Genomic DNA, 22,364 nt, shown 5'->3' with positions numbered 1-22,364 from the left:
TGATCTATTAATATTACACATTCCATGAGGTTCATCCTATTTTACTTACCTGATGAGGTTCAATGGATATTATTTTTAACCTTTATCCATCAATCAGGTTCAGTTAATTCATTATATAATTGAATATAGCACATTGTGTATATCCTGCGCACTCCAAAACGACATTAAGGAACAAAATATTGAAAACATTGTTAGTTGTGGTTTTCATTATCCACAATAACATTATATTTATTTTGGTTAAAATATAATGTGGCCATTATTGTTCCGTTTTTTTTCCCCCACCCTTGTATTGAGATTCAATAGATATATGATTATCTCCTTGCACGGAGACTTCGAGAAAATGGCGCTGATGATATTCGCGCATACGCAGTTATAACTAGTTCATAAACATTTTCTCATACATTTCGCAACTGTACTGGCCTTTAATGCAGAAGCCTGGGCGCATCTTATGTTACATATTTATTAATCACCTCCCTTTGTCACATAGTGGGTATTTGGTTTTTCCTTGTTGTTGTGTTCATGCAACGACCCACGGGAAAATGGTGCCCGTGTCTCTGTGCATGCGCATTTTGCATAAACTGTGCGTCGGTCCATGGGAAAATGGCACCCGTGCTCCCACGCATGCGCACTGAATGCCGAACATTGGCAAAATGGCGCCTGTATTGGCCTTGAATATAGAAGCCTGGGCACTTTTTATGCTCCATATTTGTTTACCACCACCCTCTGTTACAATTTAGGTATTCGGTTTCTTCCTTGTAATTGTGCTCATTCAACGACCCATGGGAAAATGGCGCCCATGTCTTCACGCATGTGCATTTTGCATAGATCGTGCGTCGGTCTACGGGAAAATGGCGCCCGTGCTCCTGAGCATTCACACTGCATGCCGATCATCTGCAAAATGGCACCTGCTTAATTGATGCAGGCGCCCTTACTATACATAGGCCTGTCTTGACATCCGGCTGCTATGGTGCACACCTCTTTTGGGAATGTACGTGTGATACGAAACGCGTCAAGGAGGAGCCCCTGCATGCCATGACGTCACACCGCCGGATCACGGAGGTCCGGCGGCCACCTTTAAAAACCAGCTGGACCCCCAGGTGACCATCCCAGGACCCAGAAGAGAGCTGTATATAAGCAGACCCCGTCCGTAGCCCAGCCCTAAAGGGGACCTCTAGAAGTACCACCATCATTATCCACTGAAAAGGTATCCATTCCAGGCAACATCCTATCCAGGACTGAGGGGACCTCTGGTACATTTGATGTAAATGCGCATTTATATTGCGCCTCTGGTGAGTGTGCAATTTATCCGTTATTCTTGCACGACACCGGATCACATGTGTCACTGGGATTAGTGAAGTCACCCCCTCTTTTTAGTCTACTATTCATTTGTGTTCTTACCACCCTCATCACTTATTGGACTTTCAATAGTACTGTTTTACCACAGACACAGTGGATGTTGGTTGTAAATTAATACCTCACATTTGATAAGGACACTATTTGTCGCTATTTATGCACCTCATTATATGTAATATTGACTACCTTGACATTTTTGATGTTTTGACCATTTATATTTATATGCATTTTAAGTACATGCGTTTTGTATTTTTATGATCTTCATAGCGCTGCAGTACATATTTTACGATTATTTTAGAAGGTTCCCTTTTTAGTGTACTAGCCGCTTTTCTCTCATAAGCGCTTGCTGAACCCTGCTGTTTTATATTTATATAAGTCTGGGCATTCTTTGTTACTGCCTGTTATCCCCTTAGGAAGGAGACTGTTGGTCTAAGAAATTAATAAAGTTAAGAATATTGCCTCGCCAGACCACTATAACAGGCAGCAGTGTTCCTGATTGCTCTCACAAAAGTGCAAGTGTCACCATAGCAAGCGCAGCCAACAACAGTGTTCCTGATCATTGCCACACCAGTTCAGTTTATGGTAGTAGCGCTGCATCATTTGTTTCATTTATATTTTTTGTCTATGGGTATATGACTGTATGTGGCAGCTTTACCTTTGTTGGTAGGTATTAGTTTTTAGGTAGGAGCGCAGGAGTTTTTCACATTTATTCACACCAGTTCAGTGTTTGCCTCTGGCTGCCAACTGTACTGACACTGGCCTGTTTTTTGACCAAGTACCTTCCTATCGCCTAGGCCAATCCTTTGCAATCCAATTGCTGAACATGTTTCAGCCAGCCACCTGAACTGAACCATCTGCATGTCCCGCTGACTGCTTTCCTCTGAGACACCAGCCCAGGCCATCTCCTGCAGACAACTGCACTCCTGGAATAACAGGAACTCTTTTGTTCAGTCTCCTGTACTTCCTGGGGGCAGCCACCTACCAGTAGGCTAAGGTTGTTTGGCTTATACAGTGGGGCAAAAAAGTATTTAGTCAGCCACCAATTGTGCAAGTTCTCCCACTTAAAAAGATGAGAGAGGCCTGTAATTGGCATCATAGGTAGACCTCAACTATGAGAGACAAAATGAGAAAAAAAATCCAGACAATCACATTGGTTGATTTGGAAAGAATTTATTTGCAAATTATGGTGGAAAATAAGTATTTGGTCAATATCAAAAGTTCATCTCAATACTTTGTTATATATCCTTTGTTGGCAATGACAGAGGTCAAACGTTTCCTGTAAGTCTTCACAAGGTTGGCACACACTGTTGCTGGTATGTTGGCCCATTCCTCCATGCAGATCTCCTCTAGAGCAGTGATGTTTTGGGGCTGTCGCTGGGCAACACGGACTTTCAACTCCCTCCAAAGGTTTTCTATGGGGCTGAGATCTGGAGACTGGCTAGGACACTCCAGGACCTTGAAATGCTTCTTATGAAGCCACTCCTTTGTTGCCCGGGCGGTATGTTTGGGATCATTGTCATGTTGGAAGACCCAGCCACGTTTCATCTTCAATGCCCTTGCTGATGGAAGGAGGTTTGCACTCAAAATCTCACAATACATGGCCCCATTCATTCTGTCCTGTACATGGATCAGTCGTCCTGGTCCCTTTGCGGAGAAACAGCCCCAGAGCATGATGTTGCCACCCCCATGCTTCACAGTAGGTATGGTGTTCTTTGGATGCAACTCAGCATTCTCTCTCCTCCAAACACGATGAGTTGTATTTCAACCAAACAGTTCTATTTTGGTTTCATCTGACAATATGACATTCTCCCAATCCTCTTCTGGATCATTCAAATGCTCTCTAGCAAACTTCAGACGGGCCCGGACATGTACTGGCTTAAGCAGGGGGACACGTCTGACACTGCAGGATCTGAGTCCCTGGCGGCATAGTGTGTTACTGATGGTAGCCTTTGTTACGTTGGTCCCAGCTCTCTGCAGGTCATTCACTAAGTCCCCCCGTGTGGTCCTGGGATTTTTGCTCACCATTCTTGTGATCATTTTGACCCCACGGGGTGAGATCTTGCGTGGAGCCCCAGATCGAGGGAGATTATCAGTGGTCTTGTATGTCTTCCATTTTCTAATTATTGCTCCAACAGTTGATTTGTTCACACCAAGCTGCTTGCCTATTGCAGATTCAGTCTTCCCAGCCTGGTGCAGGTCTACAATTTTGTTTCTGGTGTCCTTCGACAGCTCTTTGGTCTTCACCATAGTGGAGTTTGGAGTGTGACTGTTTGAGGTTGTGGACAGGTGTCTTTTATACTGAAAATAAGTTCAAACAGGTGCCATTGATACAGGTAATGAGTGCAGGACAGAGGAGCCTCTTAAAGAAGAAGGTACAGGTCTGTGAGAGCCAGAAATCTTGCTTGTTTCTAGGTGACCAAATACTTATTTTCCACCATAATTTGCAAATAAATTCTTTCCAAATCAGCCAATGTGATTGTCTGGATTTTTTTCTCATTTTGTCTCTCATAGTTGAGGTCTACCTATGATGCCAATTACAGGCCTCTCTCATCTTTTTAAGTGGGAGAACTTGCACAATTGGTGGCTGACTAAATACTTTTTTGCCCCACTGTAGGTACCAGGATCACTATAGGTGACTCTGCATTAAGTTATATTCCCTGACTGTTTGTACAGAAGCAAGCATTACAATACACTGTTTTTTTATACAATGCTGGTTGATTTTTGTGATACCCTGGAATAGAACCTCCAGTAGATAATCAGTCCAAACATTGAAAATTTTTCATACACATGGTATCCCCATACTTAGGAGGAGGAGTGGAATGACGTATAATTATAAACATGCCCATTCTGTGAGTGTTCCCCATTTTTGCAAACATATGTGTCAAAAAAATGAAATCTTCAAAAGATTTACACGGATCTTAAAAAATACCTTGGGGTGTTTACTTTCCAAAATGTGGTCATTTTGTGGGGTGCTTCTACTGTCTTGGTTCTCCAGTTTATTCCCTTTAAAAGTCTGAAAGTGCTCCTAAAAGTCTCACATATGTGGTATCCCCATACTCAGGAGGAGTAACAGATTGTGTTTAGGGGTGTAATTCTAAAGATGCCCATAATGTATGTGAAAAATATCTTATTGTATTTTCAAATTTGTGTAAAAAAACTTTCATTTTCTCTCTGCTTTTCACAAACCTGTGGCAAAAAATGAAATCTTCAAAAGACTTTCTATGCTTCTTAAAAATACTTTTGTGTGTTTGCTTTCCAAAACGTGGTTATTTTGTGAGTGCTCCTACAGTACTGAAACTCCAAAGCCTTCAAAAAGTGATAGTCAGGAAAAAGGATACGTAATTTATGACCCTTGCAAGCCTGACCATGTGGTATCCCTCTACTCAGAAGGAGTAGCAGAATGTGTTTTGGGGTGTAATACTAAGTATGCCTATGCTGTGTATTAGAAATAACTTATTCATTTCAAACTTTGTATAAAAAATACATTTTCATTTTCTTTCAGCATTTTCCAACTACACTGTGTCTCTTCTCTTGTTGTTATGTCTGACACCTGAATAGGAAGTGAAGGGAAATCTCTCTCTTGTGGGCACACAAGCAGCAAGAAACCCAGACGTGCATCTTAAGCTTTTACCACTTTAGAGAGAATATATATATATATATATATATATATATATATATATAATGCCTGCAGGGATTTTATTTTTACTCAGGTTTGGTCCCAGACCCCAAGGATGTGTAAAGCACATACTATACAATCAATATCTGCAGAGAGGGAAAATGTATCACCTGATCTCTGTCCTCTCCCATCATCAATTTGGTTCCAAAAGTCAGACCTCCGTTTCTCATGTGTCCACAGTAAACATTTTTCCACCTCCTATGTAGTTGGTGGAACTTTAATAAGGTGAAGAGTCATGCAACCTCCAGTTTCTTGGCTGGGGAGATATGGGTCTGAACAAATGTCCTCCCTGGTCTCTAGCTCTTATAGAAGCCTAATAAAGCAGCATATGTATGGTGCATTGACTGCCCAATATATATGATTATTATTTGTGTAATAATACACAATCATTTTTATTTCATGATAAAACTTGCCTTTGTCCTAATAAAACTGCTTACATACTGTGCAATAAGTGTACAAGTTTTTTGGCTTTTTTCTGTTAAATATTTTATTTCCGTTCAATACCAAATACACAATTTTTATTTGATGACTTCAGTAAGAAAGATTTCTTCATTCACCCTCTCTAAAACCCTTTTGTATGTGTTAATTATTAGTTCCTTTTCTCTTTCAATGGGATCCTTGAATCCCAACTCCAACTCATTTGAAACATCAGTGTACACCCATTTCCTAACAGTATGTTAGCAATATTCTCTCTCCGCATTGTCAACCGAGCCCTGGGATGCAGTTGAGGTCAAATAGAAAAACAGTCTTGCATCATAGAACCATGGACAGATAACAAGAAAACTCCTCGATTTCAGTTATTTTTTCCAAATTGCATGCTACCTAATATTACATTGAAGGTGCCTATAATTTTGTTCAGTCCAATTTTTGGGGTTTTGCATGGAATGTGTCAGATTTGGCTATTTGTCTCTCCACTTCTTTGTGTCATACCAATTCAAACAAAAGAAATAAACTTGAGAATGCCTAAACATTTGTAATTGCAATAATTTTCTGGGCAAAGTAGTGTATTATCTGACAGAAAAGCAGGGGTGCCAATATTTTTGTCCAGGACTGTGCTGAGCAAACTTTTTGGCACTATATAAACACTGTATAATAATATATATATATATATATATATATATATATATATATATGTCAGAGAGTCCACATATAAAATGTAAGGTATACAAAGTATACACAGGACCCAAACATAAACCATGCAAGAGAAGAGTATCATCACCAGTGATTTATACAAGTGAGTAATATCCCATTCATGGTTCAATCCACGTGGGCTATGGTATGTTTATAAGGAGGGAGTTAAGAGCACTAACTGAACCAGGTGATGCTCTTTACGGCTGTGTATTTAAGGAGTAGCACTCTTGACAACCTCCAGGTTATGAATAAGCACTTAATTGTGGGAGATGTGTCAACAGCTTGCTAGTCCTTTGTGCTATCTATTTGACAATGGAAAAATAAAATATTTTTTGCTTGGATTAAGTCCTGCAGTGGTGTGCAGCTATATATAGCTTATGTTGCAATTTTATATGCTACATTTTTAAAATGAAAATTTAATTCCCCTTTAAGGTTAGGATAAAGGTGCATTAGCATGTCCAAAATAAATGGGAGGGGGGAAAGGGCGTATTAGCATTCCTAAAATAAAGGCTGCTACAGTATATGCTTTTGAGGATTAAGAAAAGGGCTAATTTGCAGGCCAACAACAAATGCGCCATAAAGGAGCAGGAGGGGAAATGAGCCAGTATTTTCTGATAAATTTTTTGAGAGGGGTTGCAGAGCAAAAAACTTGGCCAACAAATAAATGTCAACTCTGCATTCTTCAGTAGAAAGAATAAGAAAGCAGGCCAAAAACATGGCTGATTGCTCCCTAGAGGAGTAGGAGGAAAAGGCCACATTAGTCTATAGAAATGGTAGATATGTGTGCCTACAGTGGGGGAGGAGATAGAGGGAAAGGGAGTATTAGCAGTACTTGCAAGCAACTGGCTACTCTGCACCTGGGAAGAATAAAAATACCAAATGGTTTGTTAGCCCCTTCAGTAACGCATGTGCCATTCATCAATGGCAGGGTGGAAAAAACAGCTCCCCTTAGCCTCACCACTTTTTTTTCTGCAACTGACACCAGGTTATGGCCCCAAGAATAAACTGGAATGAAAAGGCTACCAAGTCAGTTATCAAGTCAGTCAGGGTTGAAGCAGGCAAGAGAGTAGTCTGGACACAGCATCAGCCACTTCAAAGGCTGGTGCTTACCGTAAATACACTTCTGGTAAAAGGAAATTATCAGAGTCAATACTGGGAATTCTGAAAATTGTAGATGTAGTGGTGTTCCTAGGGATCCAGGAATGATGAATTAGCACTATTAAGTGTGAAACGCGTTAACATATCTCCTTTTTGTACCCTCATCTTGTGTGCTATGAACTTTTATACTTGTTTGTAAAGAATATTTAATAAATGATCATGTCCCAGTGGAGTGTGCCATTTTCTTCAATTGTTGCTGTTTCTGGAGTCGAGCCGGGAGAGCACCTCTGCAGTTAGTGTGTTCTGTGGATCCTGATGCACAAACTTGGAGCGGGGTTTCTTTCTTTTGTTTTTTTGTAGCTGTTACTTCTAACATTCCACTTATATTAATATCGCTGGATAAAAAAAGAACAGGTGCAAAACATAAAACTATCTAAAAAAGCATTTTTTTCAGATTTTAATGAATCAGATTGGGGTTCTGCTTCTGTATTTAGGACAAGCAAGAATGTAAAAGTGAAAAAAATCAATTACATATGCATCTTAAAGACATCTCCAAAGTAAGTAACTGAAAGGATAGGGTTATCTTTAATTTTGCACACAAAGTTGCATAAAAAGGAGGACAGCCCCCTTGTTGTGGGGTATTTTAAAAAAAAATGTTTGCATTGGTAAATGTCCCTCATGGCAGTGCACCACCCCCATACCCTTTGTCTGATAATCTCTTGCTTGTTAGCCTTCAAAATGGCCAGAATTGAATTTCAAGATTTACCCAACATACACTTCATTGAGGCTTGGATTAAAGTGGTTATAATGGCTGAAAGTTTTTTACCTTCATGCATTCTATGAATGAAGGTGAAAAACCTTCTGAGTCCTGCTCCCCCTCAGCCCCCCAGTGCTCACCTGAACCCCCTCTCAATCCAGTGTGCAGGAGCCTTGGCTGTCTCAGGTCTCTCTCTCCTCATTGGCTGAGACACAGCAGCTGAAGCCATTGGCTTCCACTGTTTCAATCTCAGTCAGTGAGCCAATGAGGAGAGAGCAGGGGGTGGGTCCAAGCTGCGGCTCAATGTGTCTTATAAAGGCATAGAGAGGCTCGATAGTGAGCAAGTGGCTTTCTATTGGGGGCACTGGTCAAGGGGGAGGAGGCAGGAGTTCCTACGAGGGACCTGAGAAGAAGACATGTTTGTTATTAAAAAAAAACACCACAACATATAGAATCACTTTAAAGTTTGCCATTTTTGGACTTTACAATGAATTTAATGAATGGCGCACAAATCAAACCCAGGCCAATTTGCTCATCGTTCTTCTAGATAACCAATAACCTCTGTTACCTCTGCCACACTCACACCTAACAGGTAATATGTCCAATGCATTCTTAACCAATCACAACTGACTGTGTAAGCTGTTGGCACTATATAAATCCTGGATAATAATAATAATACTCATTAAAACAAGTTTCTTAACCAATTACAAATTTTAGGCTAGATTCATGCACCCGTAAAAAATGCACAAGCATTTTTATTTACGAATCTGAACACAGTTGCATTGTTTTCGTGGAGATATACACACAGGTGAAAAAACAAGCACTGCGTTCAGATCCATAACTTAAAATTCAAAACTCTGCATCTGAGGACATGCATATACATGTATATCAAACATTCTGGTATTTAAATAAAAACAAAACAGGACAATTTTACACATTTACAACAGACCTAAAAGCAAGTATCATTTACATGGGGACTTTTGTTACAGAAAAGCATCAGTAAAATGTTATGAGTGTGTGAATGTAGCCATAAAGAAGCATAGTTATATGATGTATGCCTGTTGTGCACTGCATGGTTTTGATTGCTTTTATTGGTAAGCCATTATGAACTTTAGAATCATTTGGTCTTCATTTCAAACGAAGGTTAAATATTGTGAAACATTAACTCTTTTATCTTCCCTCCTTCAGTAATCATTCAAAGAGACAGTTGTAACATTAATACTTTCTGGTAGCATCAGAGGGCTGAGCATAATGAACATTATGAAATCTAGTTCATACACATAGACAGGTACATATGTGCTCTAGTGTAAAAATCCTAGTGTTTTCCATGCCCCTGGAGCTACTGTACAAGTGGTGTGTACAGATGGCCATATAAGTGAATGGCTGTACATTTCTGTACTCAGGTAAATGCCAAAACTGTCTTGCATCTGCATTTATGTGTGCGCAAATGACATTATACGTTAACACAGAAATCACTTGATATATTTTAATTTGTGTTCTTTAACCACTTGCCCTCCTCAGGATTTACCCCCCTTCCTGACCAGGCCATTTTTTGCTTTACTGTGCTGCGTTATTTTAACTGACAATTGCACAGTCATGCAACGCTGCACCCAAATGAAATTGTATGTGCTTTTTTTCCCTCAAATTGAGCTTTCTTTTTAGTGGTATTTGATCGCATGTGTTTTTTATTTTTTGCGCTACAAAAAAAAACACTGACAATTTTAGGAAAAAAAAAATATATTTTTGACTATTTGCTATTAAAAATGTCCAGTAAAAAATTTTAAAAAATCAATTTTGTCATAAACTTAGGCCAAAATGTAATCTGCGACGTGTCTTTGCTAAAAAAAAAAATCCCAATATGTGTAAATTAATTGGTTTACGTGAACGTTATACCGTTTACAAATGGCGGTATAGATACTGGAATGTTTTAATTTTTACAAGTAATGGCGGTGATCAGCGACTTATAGGGCATTCTGACGCTGGGCGGAACTGACTTGGTGTCACTGACATCCCAAGTGATACCAATACAGTGATCAGTGCTAAAAACAACCACTGACACTGTACTAATGGCACTGGACAGGAAGGGGTTAACATGAGGGGCGATCAAATGGTAAACTGTGTGCTGTGTGTGTTTTACTATGAGGCCGTGTGTTTGTGCATCACTGTAAGCACACTGCTTTGCAATGTAGTGTGCACAAGCTGACAAGGAGGGGAACTGTTTTATTTACAAACAGTTCTCTTCCCCAACGGAGATCCTCGGCAATCACCGGGCGCCGGATAGTAATCACCAGCCGGAACCCGGTGACTGACAGCTGCAGCCGTGAATAGCGGCATGGGTAGGACGCGCGTACGCCTCGCGCGTGCCCCCTACCTGCAATTGAAAAATCATGTATATATACATGATTTTGCACACCCGTGTAGCAGTATTTCTGCTACAGGGCGGATGGGAAGCGGTTAAGTTTGGGATGTAAAAATTAAACTTGTTGCCAAGTGGCTGTTGGAGATGCCTTTTGTATGTAACACACAGCTGATTGCTGCGTGATAACTAGTATGCACCCAAAAGCAGTACTTTGTTGGAAGGCAGCGAATTAGGAGAATACATTCTCAGAGGAGTTGGCATGTGGGCAGAGGCATATAAAGGTATAAACCCAGGAACAGAGGCAGGAAGTGAGCTGGGAGAAAGCTGGAAGAAGATGTGAGGCAGAAGCTGTGTGGTAAGCTGGAGGACCAGGCTGCAGAGTATGAGAGCGAAGAAAGAGGGAGGAATAGCCAACCGCTGACATCGCCAAAGAATCTGGAAAACTATCCTGGAGACCCAGAGGGCTGCTGTCACCTCTGGAGGTACCCATCTACAGAGAGACCACAAGTGACTTGGATGATGCCACAGATCAGATGAGAGTCCCTATCTCCAACCAAATAAGTTGTCACTAACATTCTATTGAATCAGCCATTCTCTATACAGTTATTGACATTGTTCACAAGTTAAACAAGTTGAGACCTAGTTCACCCGGCATATTAGGAAACACATTCCCAGCATAATCCAGTCATTAAAGCCATCTGCAGTGTCCACCCTCTGCAAGTCAAGCCACACCACTGTTTCCTCTGCAATTGGTCTACATCCATCAAGGGACACTTGTCATTGTTGCCATTTGCTACTGCGGCCTAGAGAGGAATTAACCCTTAGCCAATAAGTGTTTCTGCCCACCCTTTAAATTTCTTGTTTAAAACCTGTATCTCATCTTGTGCCTTAAAGGGGTACTGCCCAAGTTAAATACCACTTAAAGAAATAGTGTATGTGCTGGCCTACATCCTTTTGAGGAACTTCTGCCTGTTACAACCAAGGAGATTCTTGTAGTGCACCAGCTGGGCCCAACTAGTGCGCACAAGATCTTTCACTGCATTTAAAGGGACTTTAACCTTCTTAGTTAAAGAGCTCTTTCCTTATCTCAGATTTGAAGCTTGTCATCAGCTTCTGAGGGTCAAAAGTGAACTAGCCTTATTCTTTAGTAGTTTTTCTATTTTTTCACTGGGGACAGAAACATCTGAGAGTTGAGGCCTTTGGTTAAATTCTGACTTGCAGGACGTCCAAAACTGATTGATATTTTTGCTGTATGTGTTGACCTTAACGTTACTAAGAGTGATAACTGTTATTATTCATACGCCTATAATTTTGTGTTGTTTTACTGTGCTCATACTAAACTCTAATATAATGAAAGTTCACTCTAACTTGTGTGTGTCTATTTTCTGGTAATATTGAGAGAGTTTATTCTGGCCTGCAGTGCACGGTGGTGTCAGCAGGGGTGGAGCTTTCAGAGTGGGGTCAAGAGTGACGGGGAGCCCGAAAATAACTTATCGATCCTTAACCTCCCTAACGGTATTCCCGAGTGTAGCTCGGGGTAAAATGTCAGTACTAAAAGCGGTAACCCCAAGCTACACTCGGGCTTACCATGTGGCGCTGCATAGGGAGTCCCTGCAGCACTTACCTTGTCCTTCGCTCCCGCGATGTGTCCCCTGCAGCGTCCTCGGCCATCTCCTCCGGCCGATGCCGGCATCCGGCTTCTGTGTTCCGGTCCCTGTGACGTCGGGGCGTACGGGTGCCGGCGGCGGCGGGAAATTTGAAAATTTAAAAAAAATGTCATTTTTTTCAAAACACATTTTTCATAGTAAAACATTGCTGTTTCAACCCATTTCACATCCATATTGTCCCTAGTGCTTTGTCCTGTGCCCTGCCTGCGTTTTGTCTGTTCTTTCTGCCTGGAAACTGATAAATGTCCATGGCGCCCAAAAAGCGTCCCTTTAGGGCAAAAGCGGGTTTAGACCAGCTAGAGAACAGCGATAGTAAATTAGAACTACTTGCAGAATTGAGTGAATGATCCGTGGGGAAATTCGTCATCAGATACTGAAAAGGATTTTGCGACTTTGCTCAGCAATGTGCGAACTTGGCGCTATATTTCAAATTTCAGTGTTTTGGTTTGATTATATTATTGAATTAAATGTATTATTATTATATTATTATTTTTTATGATTATTTATTAAATTATAATTTATGATTTCGTGTTTCAAATTTTATCATACCCGGGATGTTTATAAGACTCTTGTTCGGACAGATTTCAGTGAGTTATTCCTAAAAATTACAGCCTACAATAAAAAAACGACATATTTCCATGCAAAATAATGGTACCGCTTTCAGCACCAAAAATCTGAAATAATCATACCGCTAGGGAGGTTAAAGGGGTAGTGTTATACAAGCTATACCTACTTTTGCTGTAACTGTTTTAAAATGTCTTTGTCACTGTTGAAAAAGCATGTGTTACAGCTAAAGCTACCTGAAAAATGTTTGAAATGAATCAGATTTGGGTGCTGCTGCTGTATGTTCGATAAGCTAATTGTGAAAGAAAAAAATCAATTCCACAGCCAAATATCTGTTGCTAGAGTATGCTGTTGCTGACATTGTCTGTGAAAATTGTGCTGTTCTATAACACCGCGTACATCCAAGCCTGTAATTTAAAGAATCTGTATATTTTAAATTTCGCCCTGAAAGATGGAACTTGGGTTGGGACAGAAACTATATTTTGCCGAACCTGGAAGTAAGCTGTCATTGCTGGGCCAATTAGCAGTGGGCGCGGTATTCTCTGCCCTGCACAAACACAAAGAGGTAGGGATACTAGTAACATCATTGTCCTAATATGTCTACATTAGGTCAATGTCATTGGCCTAGCAACGACAGCTTTTTTTTCTGGGTTCAGACAAACTTGGGTTTGAATCATACCGAAGTTTATCATGATTTGGCAATGGCTTGCTTGTTAACCCTACAAACTGCCAGAATGCAATACCAAGTTTTTCCCTCTGCAGACTTCAATGGAGTTTGCCACAAAGTATGGTTTACAAACTGTTCTTGATTATAACTACCTACTGTGTGGACAGCAGGATTTACATAACTGAATTCTCATTGGGTAATTGTGTCTTAACAAAGATGGATCTAGTGTTAGGGAGGCCATACATTATTCATTTTTAATTGTTTTTCTTTCATCCAGGGAAAGAAAAACCAGGAAGAGAAAACAATGAGCAGATTGCCCCATGCACACATTCGATATGGACGGGGAAATCCTTCCTGCTGTGCTATTGTATTCTTGCAGTGGGGAGCCTTCCTCGCCAGAAGAATACAGTGATCAGTTTTGTTGGCTATAGCCTGTGGCACTGATCACTCAGGAAACACCTGACAGGCTGGCTGTACACAAGTCGATCGATAGATTAAGTTGTGTACAACCAGCTAGCCTACACACGGATGAAAATTCAGCTGGTCTTTTATGTCTGGCTTTATAAAAAATGGAAAATAAAGGCATTGTCAGGAGGGGTACTGCGATCTCTTTGGCAGACAATTAAATGTTGACTGTGCAATATACCTAACATGCCTTAATTTACAATGAAAATTATATCTGATGAAATATACAGTATATCTCATGTTCAGCAAAACATGAGCTTCCCAGGTAATACTGTTCTAAGCTCATGCACACATTTTTTTAAATATGAGGCAGGGATCATAGAAAACTGGTTGTACTGGGGAATTGAATGTCTGTAAATTTACCAGAGATCCCACATTGTTTTACTGTAGGTAGCTTTGGAATGACAAACATTTAAGGACAAATATGAAACAATAAAACACTGTTTGGTCAGTTCAAAGGTGTTTATTTTTAATAAAAAGACTTTAATGTGAAAACTTTCATACAAAAGACCATATATCAAGTTGTTTGCCATCTGCCAGATGGACAAGTATCTCGGAAGATGTCAGGAACTTGCTTTCAACCCCCTGCTGCTGAAACATATGACAAAAGGTTGGAAATAACTTGTAAAAAATATCTAGCATTTACCTGTAGTGCTACCCCTGTAGCTCGATGATGCTTGGCCCCCTGTGGATGCCCTGACCGTGTAAGCTCCTGACACCTCTGACACTCTGGGTTCAGACATATTTCAATAGTAGAGAATATTAATGCAAGAAACACAATTTTTTAGTAACACCTCTATATTAGAGTTGTTCAACAGAGTAGACTAAAGGAATAATGGGTTTAGGGTGCACAACCCCAGTTAACGCATAAAAGCAGAAACAATAGTACAATAGAAACAGTCAATTTGCAATGTTTAACAGATTATACAGTCATGAGCAGCTATATAAATGCAACACTGGCAGTAAGAGGGGGAAGAGAAGACTTGCTGACTTATCAGCTCCCTCTAGGCCACTGAAGCTACAAGGGGTATGCAGAGAATTTTGTAAATGTATACTCAGGCATAAACATAAGTAGGTACCCAGGTTTGAGTAACAATGGCCTTAAAAAGTGAAGAGGTCCAGTTAACTAGAGATTGCAACTGGAGTCCTGTGATGTTACAAGTTTCTAATATGGTGGTATCTGCTGTCTTCTGCTAGCAATGGTGGGAGCCATAAACATTAGTGAATACAAGTAATTCAAATAAGTTAAACAGGCTGTAGTACTTTTCAAATTAAAGGTCTCCTGGTGACTGAGCTGTAAAGATATCTGCATGCATTGTCTCTAGAGCAATGACAGAAAGAGGTTGGGCATCTGCCCTCTCACCAGTCGTGTGGATAGCATGGTCTCCTAGGAACTAGAGTTCTTGAACAGGCTCTTGACCGTCTACAGAGATGTGTAGAGTTACCACTTGACAGCCTGTCAGCACAGCAAGCAGCGATGTTTGTGTGAGGGCTGGAGAGTGACAGTCCAAATGCAGAGAAAGACTGATGCAATCCCAGTGTGGCGATCGGCATCACAGCTATGCTGAACTGCTACCCAGAGTTCCACAGCAGCAGGCCCATAATCTTTCTCTTGAGGAGAATGTCAGTCTCCATGCTTCCAGCTCTGAAACCCACTCCAAGAGAGCGAGCCCGCCCCTTGCAAAAGAATATATCTCCTCCCCCAGAAACCTTCTGGTTTGCCAGATTTCTGGTAGGCTTAGTTCAGTCAGCACTCAGGAATACAGTATGCATTGACTATAGCAATACAGGTCCAAAGATCCACTGCTGTAAGAGAATTGGATCCACTTTGCTAACAGGAAGTGATGTCGCTGTCCCGGTACTGGGCACAAAGGGGAAAAAGGCTTAATTATAATCCCATCTGTAAATATCCCTGAATTGCATAGCTGGCACTTAGCTACATAACATTTCCTTTATAGGACCAACTTTTACCGTGTAAGTAAACATAGGTAACTTAAGCATTTTTAAAACTAAACTCCAGTCCATCAGCTAAATACACAGATGAAATGCATATATAAGAGCAGGTTCTGTCCATTCATTCCTGAGATTTATAATGCCTTTTCAACCAGCACAGTCAGGTGAATGACAACTCATTCAGATAAGGTTAACAGTGGTGTCCTTTTTCCATCCCCAACTTTGTGACTGGACAGTAAAAATTCAATTAATATGGCCCCCATTCTCTTAGCTTATCAGCCTGTTGTGAGGCCTGGCTCACAGTCTCCACTCTAATTCATCCCAAAGATGTTCTACCGGTCAGGACTCTGTGCAGGCCAGTCAAGCTTCTCCACCCCAAACTCGCTCATCCATGTCTTTATGGACCTTGCTTTGTGCATTGGTGCACATCTTGGAACAGGAAGGGGCCATCTCCAAACTGTTCTCACAAAGTTGGGAGCATGAAATTGTCCAAAATATCTTGGTATATTGACGCCTTAGGAGTTCCCTTCACTGGAACTAAGAGGCCAAGGCCAACCACTGAAAAACAACCCCACACCATAATCACCCCTCCACCAAACTTTAAACTTGGCACAATGCAGTAAGGCAAGTCCTGTTCTCCAGTCAACTGTCAAACCCAGACACATCCACTGGATTGCCAGACAGAGAAGCATGATTTGTCACTCCAGAGAACATGCCTCTACAGTGGTGTAAAGCATGCTTAGTGGGGGTATGCTTTACACTGCTGCATCCGACACTTTGCATCGCACTTGGTGGTGTAAGGCTTAGATGAAGCTGCTCGGCCATGGAAACCCATTCCATGAAGCCCTCTACACACTGTTGTTGTGCTAATCTGAAGGCCACACAAAGTTTGGAGGTCTTTAGCTATTAACTGTGCAGACAGTTGGCGACTTCTGCGCACTATGCGCTTCAGCATGCACTGACCCCGCTCTGTCATTTTAATGGGGTTGCTGTTGTTCCCAGTTGCTTCCACTTTGTTATAATACCACTAACAGTTGACCGTGGAATATTTAGTAACAAGGAAATTTCACGGATGGACTTATTGCACAGGAGGCAACCTATCACGGTACCATGCTTGAATTCACTGAGCTCCTGAGAGCAACCCATTCTTTCACAAATGTTTGTAGAAGCAGTCTGCATGCCTAGGTACTTAATTTTATACACCTGTGGCCATGGAGGTGATTGGAACACCTGAATCCAATGATTTGGAGGGGTGTCCCAATACTTTTGGCAATATAGTGTATGTTTAGTGCTTAAGCCAAACATACTGCTTGAGTGGCAGATGTATACTACTAAGTACACTGAAAGGTGCAATACATATGACTGCTTCTTCCATTATGCTCATTTAATATCTGATTATATATTGATTGCTTAAGAGAGATGCTTTTTTATACACAAAGTTGTATAAAGGAGATCGTGTCTAAAAATAACCTACTCTCAGACATTAATTTAAAATAGCCTTATCTGTGACATCAGTTTTTGTGCAGGTATCCTTGTGTAACATTATTAAAAGGGAAATTACCATAACATAATACCTGTGTTTCATAAAAATAAAATATAATATAAATATATAATTGTTGTATGATTTAAATCAAATGTAAAGATGCTAATTAACATGTTTCCTCTTGTCTTTTGAAGGTATATCCATGCCAGTGCCTGTGTTTGGACTGCAGGATGATAGCAAAGTGTTCAACCAAGAAAACTGTTCTTTGTCAGATGAGCACTTTATCCTCGTTGGATCTTTTGTTGCATTTTTCATTCCTCTAATCATAATGGTGATCACATACTTTTTAACAATAAAATTGCTACAGAAGGAAGCAGACCTTTATTTTAATAGCCTTGGGGCAAAAAGCAAACTTGCTTTTTTTAGTTTTCTCCCACAAACATCTATTTCTTCAGAAAAGCTATTCCAACGCTCCCTGCAAAAGGATCTCGCTCCATTTGGAAGGAAGACTATGCAGTCCATTAGCAATGAGCGGAAAGCCTCCAAGGTCCTGGGCATTGTATTTTTCCTCTTTGTGATCATGTGGTGTCCATTTTTCATCACCAATGTGATGGCAGTTATCTGCAAAGACTCGTGCAATGAGCATATTATAGGAGAACTGTTGAAAGTCTTCGTGTGGATAGGATATCTATCTTCAGCAGTTAATCCACTGGTGTACACACTCTTCAACCAAACATACCGCTCTGCTTTTTCTCGTTACATCCAATGTCGGTACAGGGAGGAGAAGAAGCCTTTACAATTAATTTTAGTGAATACCATTCCTGCACTGGCATACAACTCAAGTCAGCTACAACTTGCACAAATGAAGAATATCAAGAAAGAAAGAAAAATGAAAACAAATGACTACTCCTTGGTTAGTATAGGATTACCCTCTTTGGACAAAAGTAAATCTGAAGCAGGTTCACAAAATGAAAATGTTAGTTGTTTGTAAGTGTGACATTATTCTCAAGTTGGTTTTTCATTATGAATGGACCTGGGGCCAGAGTCTTATGAAATAAACTTGCACAAAGAAGAGATCTTAAGTAAAATGTATTTTCTAATGGAGACCAATGTAGGACTTTCTATGAGGACAAAGTGGAAAAATCCTAGATACATATATTTATTTTAAAACTGAGAGCAAACAAAAAGGAAATTATATTACATGATAAAAAGATTTTATATGAGGCATGCCTCAGTTACCTTAATGTACCTCAAACAACTCCCTGCATCTGACTGATTGAGCACTTTAAAGGGTCTGTATTCTTGCAAGGGGCAACTCTATTTAAGATGTTTTCAGTAGCGACGGTGCCTATTGAAATGTAAAGTTTTGGATTTATTAGTAAGAGTGCAGCAACGACCTACAAATGAAATAATTACACAATTAGGTAAATAAAGAAGCAGTGGATTGTTATTCAGATCATATGTTACAGTATTTAATTTTTCAGAAGGAATATACCTCTTTTATTTTATTGTTTTGTGAAGTTTTTCTATGTTTGGAAATTAAGAAAATATTTGCACATTTGTGATTAGTCTCCTTAGATATGTGAGGTTTCTCCTATGGAGTGATAATTCCGTTACGTAGCAACCCAACATTGTTTTTCCCTGATTGTATGGGTTTTTGGATATGTTCTTGCTGCAAATTTGTGAGCCAGACTGATTTTAAGGTAAAACCTACTAAGGCAGCTGCTCTAAAACTAAAGCTGGAAGGTTTGTGTGCCTTTCACACAGAAAAGTCCAATTTTCATGTCTTAAAATTGGTAGACATATGGCTCCCTTATTGCATATATTGCTCCGGTTCCATTTTTGATAAGCATGATAATCATGCGTGAACGAATATTCAGTACTTTAAAAAGTGAACTTCACTTTTTTTCTATACTGGCTACTGTGGATTGTACCCAACATTCCAGATTTCATATGCAAAATTTTTGTCTGATTAAATTTAATCTTAGGTCAAGGCACGGCCCTTCATGAGTTTGTCATGCTCAATGGGGGCAAACTTTAGTCTGTCAAAAATAAATTCAGGGGATCTAGTTAAACTACCACATATTGGGTTAATTTCATACAATGGCTGCAATGCACGTAATTGCAGGTCAGTGGTGCAGCATTTACAGAATTAAATCAGGCATTGAGGAGGCGTCATAAGGCCTCCTCACGCCTGTCAAATGCATGCTGAAGAATGATTTGAACGCTGATCGTTCTTCAAAGGGCACCGCATGTGTGAACAAGCACCAAGAATTTTCTGTATTAAGTCCACAGTCACACTGGTGCAAATTGTTGTGCAATTTGATAGGTTAAAATTGCATTGCAAGTTGTGCTCTTATGTCCGCAATATAAGCAGTCATCTTGATGCGATTCTGACACCATCAGAGTCGCACCAATTTTGAAAGTACTTCATGCACTACTTTTTGCAAGTTCAGGTGTGACTTGCATAGACATACTGTATGTGCATGAAGTCGCACAGATGTCTTCCAAGTTGCACCTGAAGTTGGACTGACATCCAACTTTGAAATCGTGCAAATTCAAGTGAAGTTACACTATTTCAAAGTCAGATTTGGTGTGATTGAAGACTGAACGTAACGCTAAGTAAATTGTTACAAGTATCTCCTAAGTCAATGTTTGTAGAAGTACTCCTACTTTGACTTTTATCCTTTTTTTTAGTTTTCCACTAGCCTGCCTCTATGTCTGAAAATAATACAACAGTTGTACATATTTTGTAAGGTATCTAGCAATTACCAGGTTCAAACCAGCTCATATTAAATCAAATATTTAAAAAGTTATATTATGTTTCTAACGAGGGCAAAGTGCATCCCCTTCTCTTCTGGGTATAAAATTGACAATCGTATTTCATTATTATACCAAGCAAATTGACATATATTTCATTAACCAACCCAGTAAAATAGCAAATGTTTTAAGCGTAAGCCAGCAAAAACCAAAACTGCCAATTCAGGTGTACCTTTTATGTTTTACGGAGACTTCATTTTCAAAAACACAATGAAAACATCATTGGTCTGCAGATCTACCTGCATTCTGTAGCTTCAGTTAATTATCATGAATTTGATAATTGAATGTACCTGTGGCGCTACTAAAATATCCTGCATATGGCAATGAGTTTTAATTCATCTCTTGTTGTTTCTCATGCTGAAGAACATATTAATGTTTCATTTATGTAAAACAAAATGCATTGTATATTTTTGAGTAATATTATAAATTAAATCAATGCAGTTTTTTGTAACAACGTGTCATATGTTCAGATCATGTGTATATATATATGTATAACTTGCGAGCCAAAAAAACTTTTGTAATGTGCTTCAATGGATCGCCAACATTTAACACATCAATCAAACTGTGCAAACTAATTGTATACCTATAAATGTAGCGCTCCCTAATACCACAATAGTAAATAAATATATGATTCCACATGTGATAACATACACCATAAATTAAATATAACAAATAAAGTGACAGTGATTAAAAAATCAAACACTCAAATTGTGATTATTAGCAAAGTATTCTTAATAATAGTCCCATCAATCAATAAACAGTCCAATAATAGTGATAAAGTGATTCATAAATCATCAATTGGTGACTTTCCGTGAATCCTCCAACCAGTAAAAATGTGTGCTCACCTCCTTCCATGCCTATAAAATAGGCTATATACGCTTGTGGTTCACAAAACCTGGAACCTGCCAGAATAGATGCAGTATAGAATAGATGTGAGGTCCTTTCCTATGGGTGACAAAGCTAACCCCTTGTTTGCTGGATATCCCTGCAGGGATTAATCCCTCCTTCACCTGTTAGAGATCACTTGCTTTACTCCTCTTTATTCGTTCCTCAGCAATAAAGAGAAATTGGAGACATAGTGTTTATCCTTAAAACAAAGTGCTTTATTCCCAAAATCAATCTATATTACACTCACATTTAAAATAGATTAAAAACGCTATGTGTCATTAAAGCCTCTGTCGGCCGCCAAGGCATGTACTTGCCGTCTACTGTCTGCTCTCTCTGGTGCCGAGTGGCGTCATAGCCCCACCCCTACGCGTTACACCATAGGTCATGTGGCTTCATCAGGGGGTTATGATCATAACCCCCTAATGAAGCCACGTGACCTATGGCGTAACGCATAGGGGTGGGGCTACAACGTCACTCGGCACCAGAGAGAGCATACGGCAAGTACATGCCTTGGCGGCCGACAGAGGCTTTAATGACACATAGCGTTTTTAATCTATTTTAAATGTGAGTGTAATATAGATTGATTTTGGGAATAAAGCACTTTGTTTTACGGATAAAGCACTATGTCTCCAATTTCTCTTTATTGCTGTGGAACAAATAAAGAGGAGTAAAGCAAGTGATCTCTAACAGCTGAAGGAGGGATTAATCCCTGCAGGGATATCCAGCAAACAAGGGGTTAGCCTTGTCATCCATAGGAAAGGACCTCACATCTATTCTATACTGCAACTATTCTGGCAGGTTCCAGGTTTTGTGAACCACAAGCGTATATAGCCTATTTTATAGGCATGGAAGGAGGTGAGCACACATTTTTACTGGTTGGAGGATTCACGGAAAGTCACCAATTGATGATTTATGAATCACTTTATCACTATTATTGGACTGTTTATTGATTGATGGGACTATTATTAAGAATACTTTGCTAATAATCACAATTTGCGTGTTTGATTTTTAATCACTGTCACTTTATTTGTTATATTTAATTTATGGTGTATGTTATCACAGGTGGAATCATATATTTATTTACTATTGTGATATGTTCAGATCAGTTTGAGTTATGAGACATAGAGGTTGATTTACTAATGAGGAGAAGCTCTGTTGACTTGCATCATCCAATCATGTACCAGCAAAAAAAATAGTTTTTTTTTTCCTTGCACGTGATACATTCCAAAATTGTAAAGTGCAACTTCAGCTGAAAAGTGAACAGCCTATTTGCCTTTAGTAAATCAACCCCATAAAGTAATATGATTGATGAGTATTTTAAAATGCCTTATGCCATAACAAATCCTCTGAAGTACACATTATGACATGTCCTTTTTATGATGACTATCACTTGGATGAAGAAGTTCTTTACTGCAGAAATGAGACCCATAATTGAAGCAGAAGGAAATCAGCACAATACTAACTATGCAGTAGGACATCTTTA

General features: G+C 39.7%; 1 protein-coding gene across 1 annotated transcript in view; it reads left to right on the top strand.

Annotated features, from left to right (window-relative positions):
• The window catches only part of HTR2A (5-hydroxytryptamine receptor 2A), an 89,590-nt gene extending 69,143 nt beyond the window's left edge, over window positions 1–20,447 (top strand). The window contains exon 4 of the mRNA XM_089679014.1: window positions 17,368–20,447. Coding sequence (XP_089535140.1) covers window positions 17,368–18,164 — 797 coding nt within the window. The 3' untranslated portion in view covers window positions 18,165–20,447. The remainder of the gene's footprint in view (window positions 1–17,367) is intronic.
• Window positions 20,448–22,364: the final 1,917 nt, after the last annotated feature.

The sequence above is a fragment of the Staurois parvus genome, unplaced genomic scaffold (assembly GCF_062004578.1).
Source record: "Staurois parvus isolate SC_StPar_1 unplaced genomic scaffold, SC_StPar_1.0 ptg000017l, whole genome shotgun sequence".
In the NCBI taxonomy this organism is placed as follows: Eukaryota; Metazoa; Chordata; class Amphibia; order Anura; family Ranidae; genus Staurois; species Staurois parvus.
This window is presented reverse-complemented; position numbering and strand designations above follow the sequence as displayed.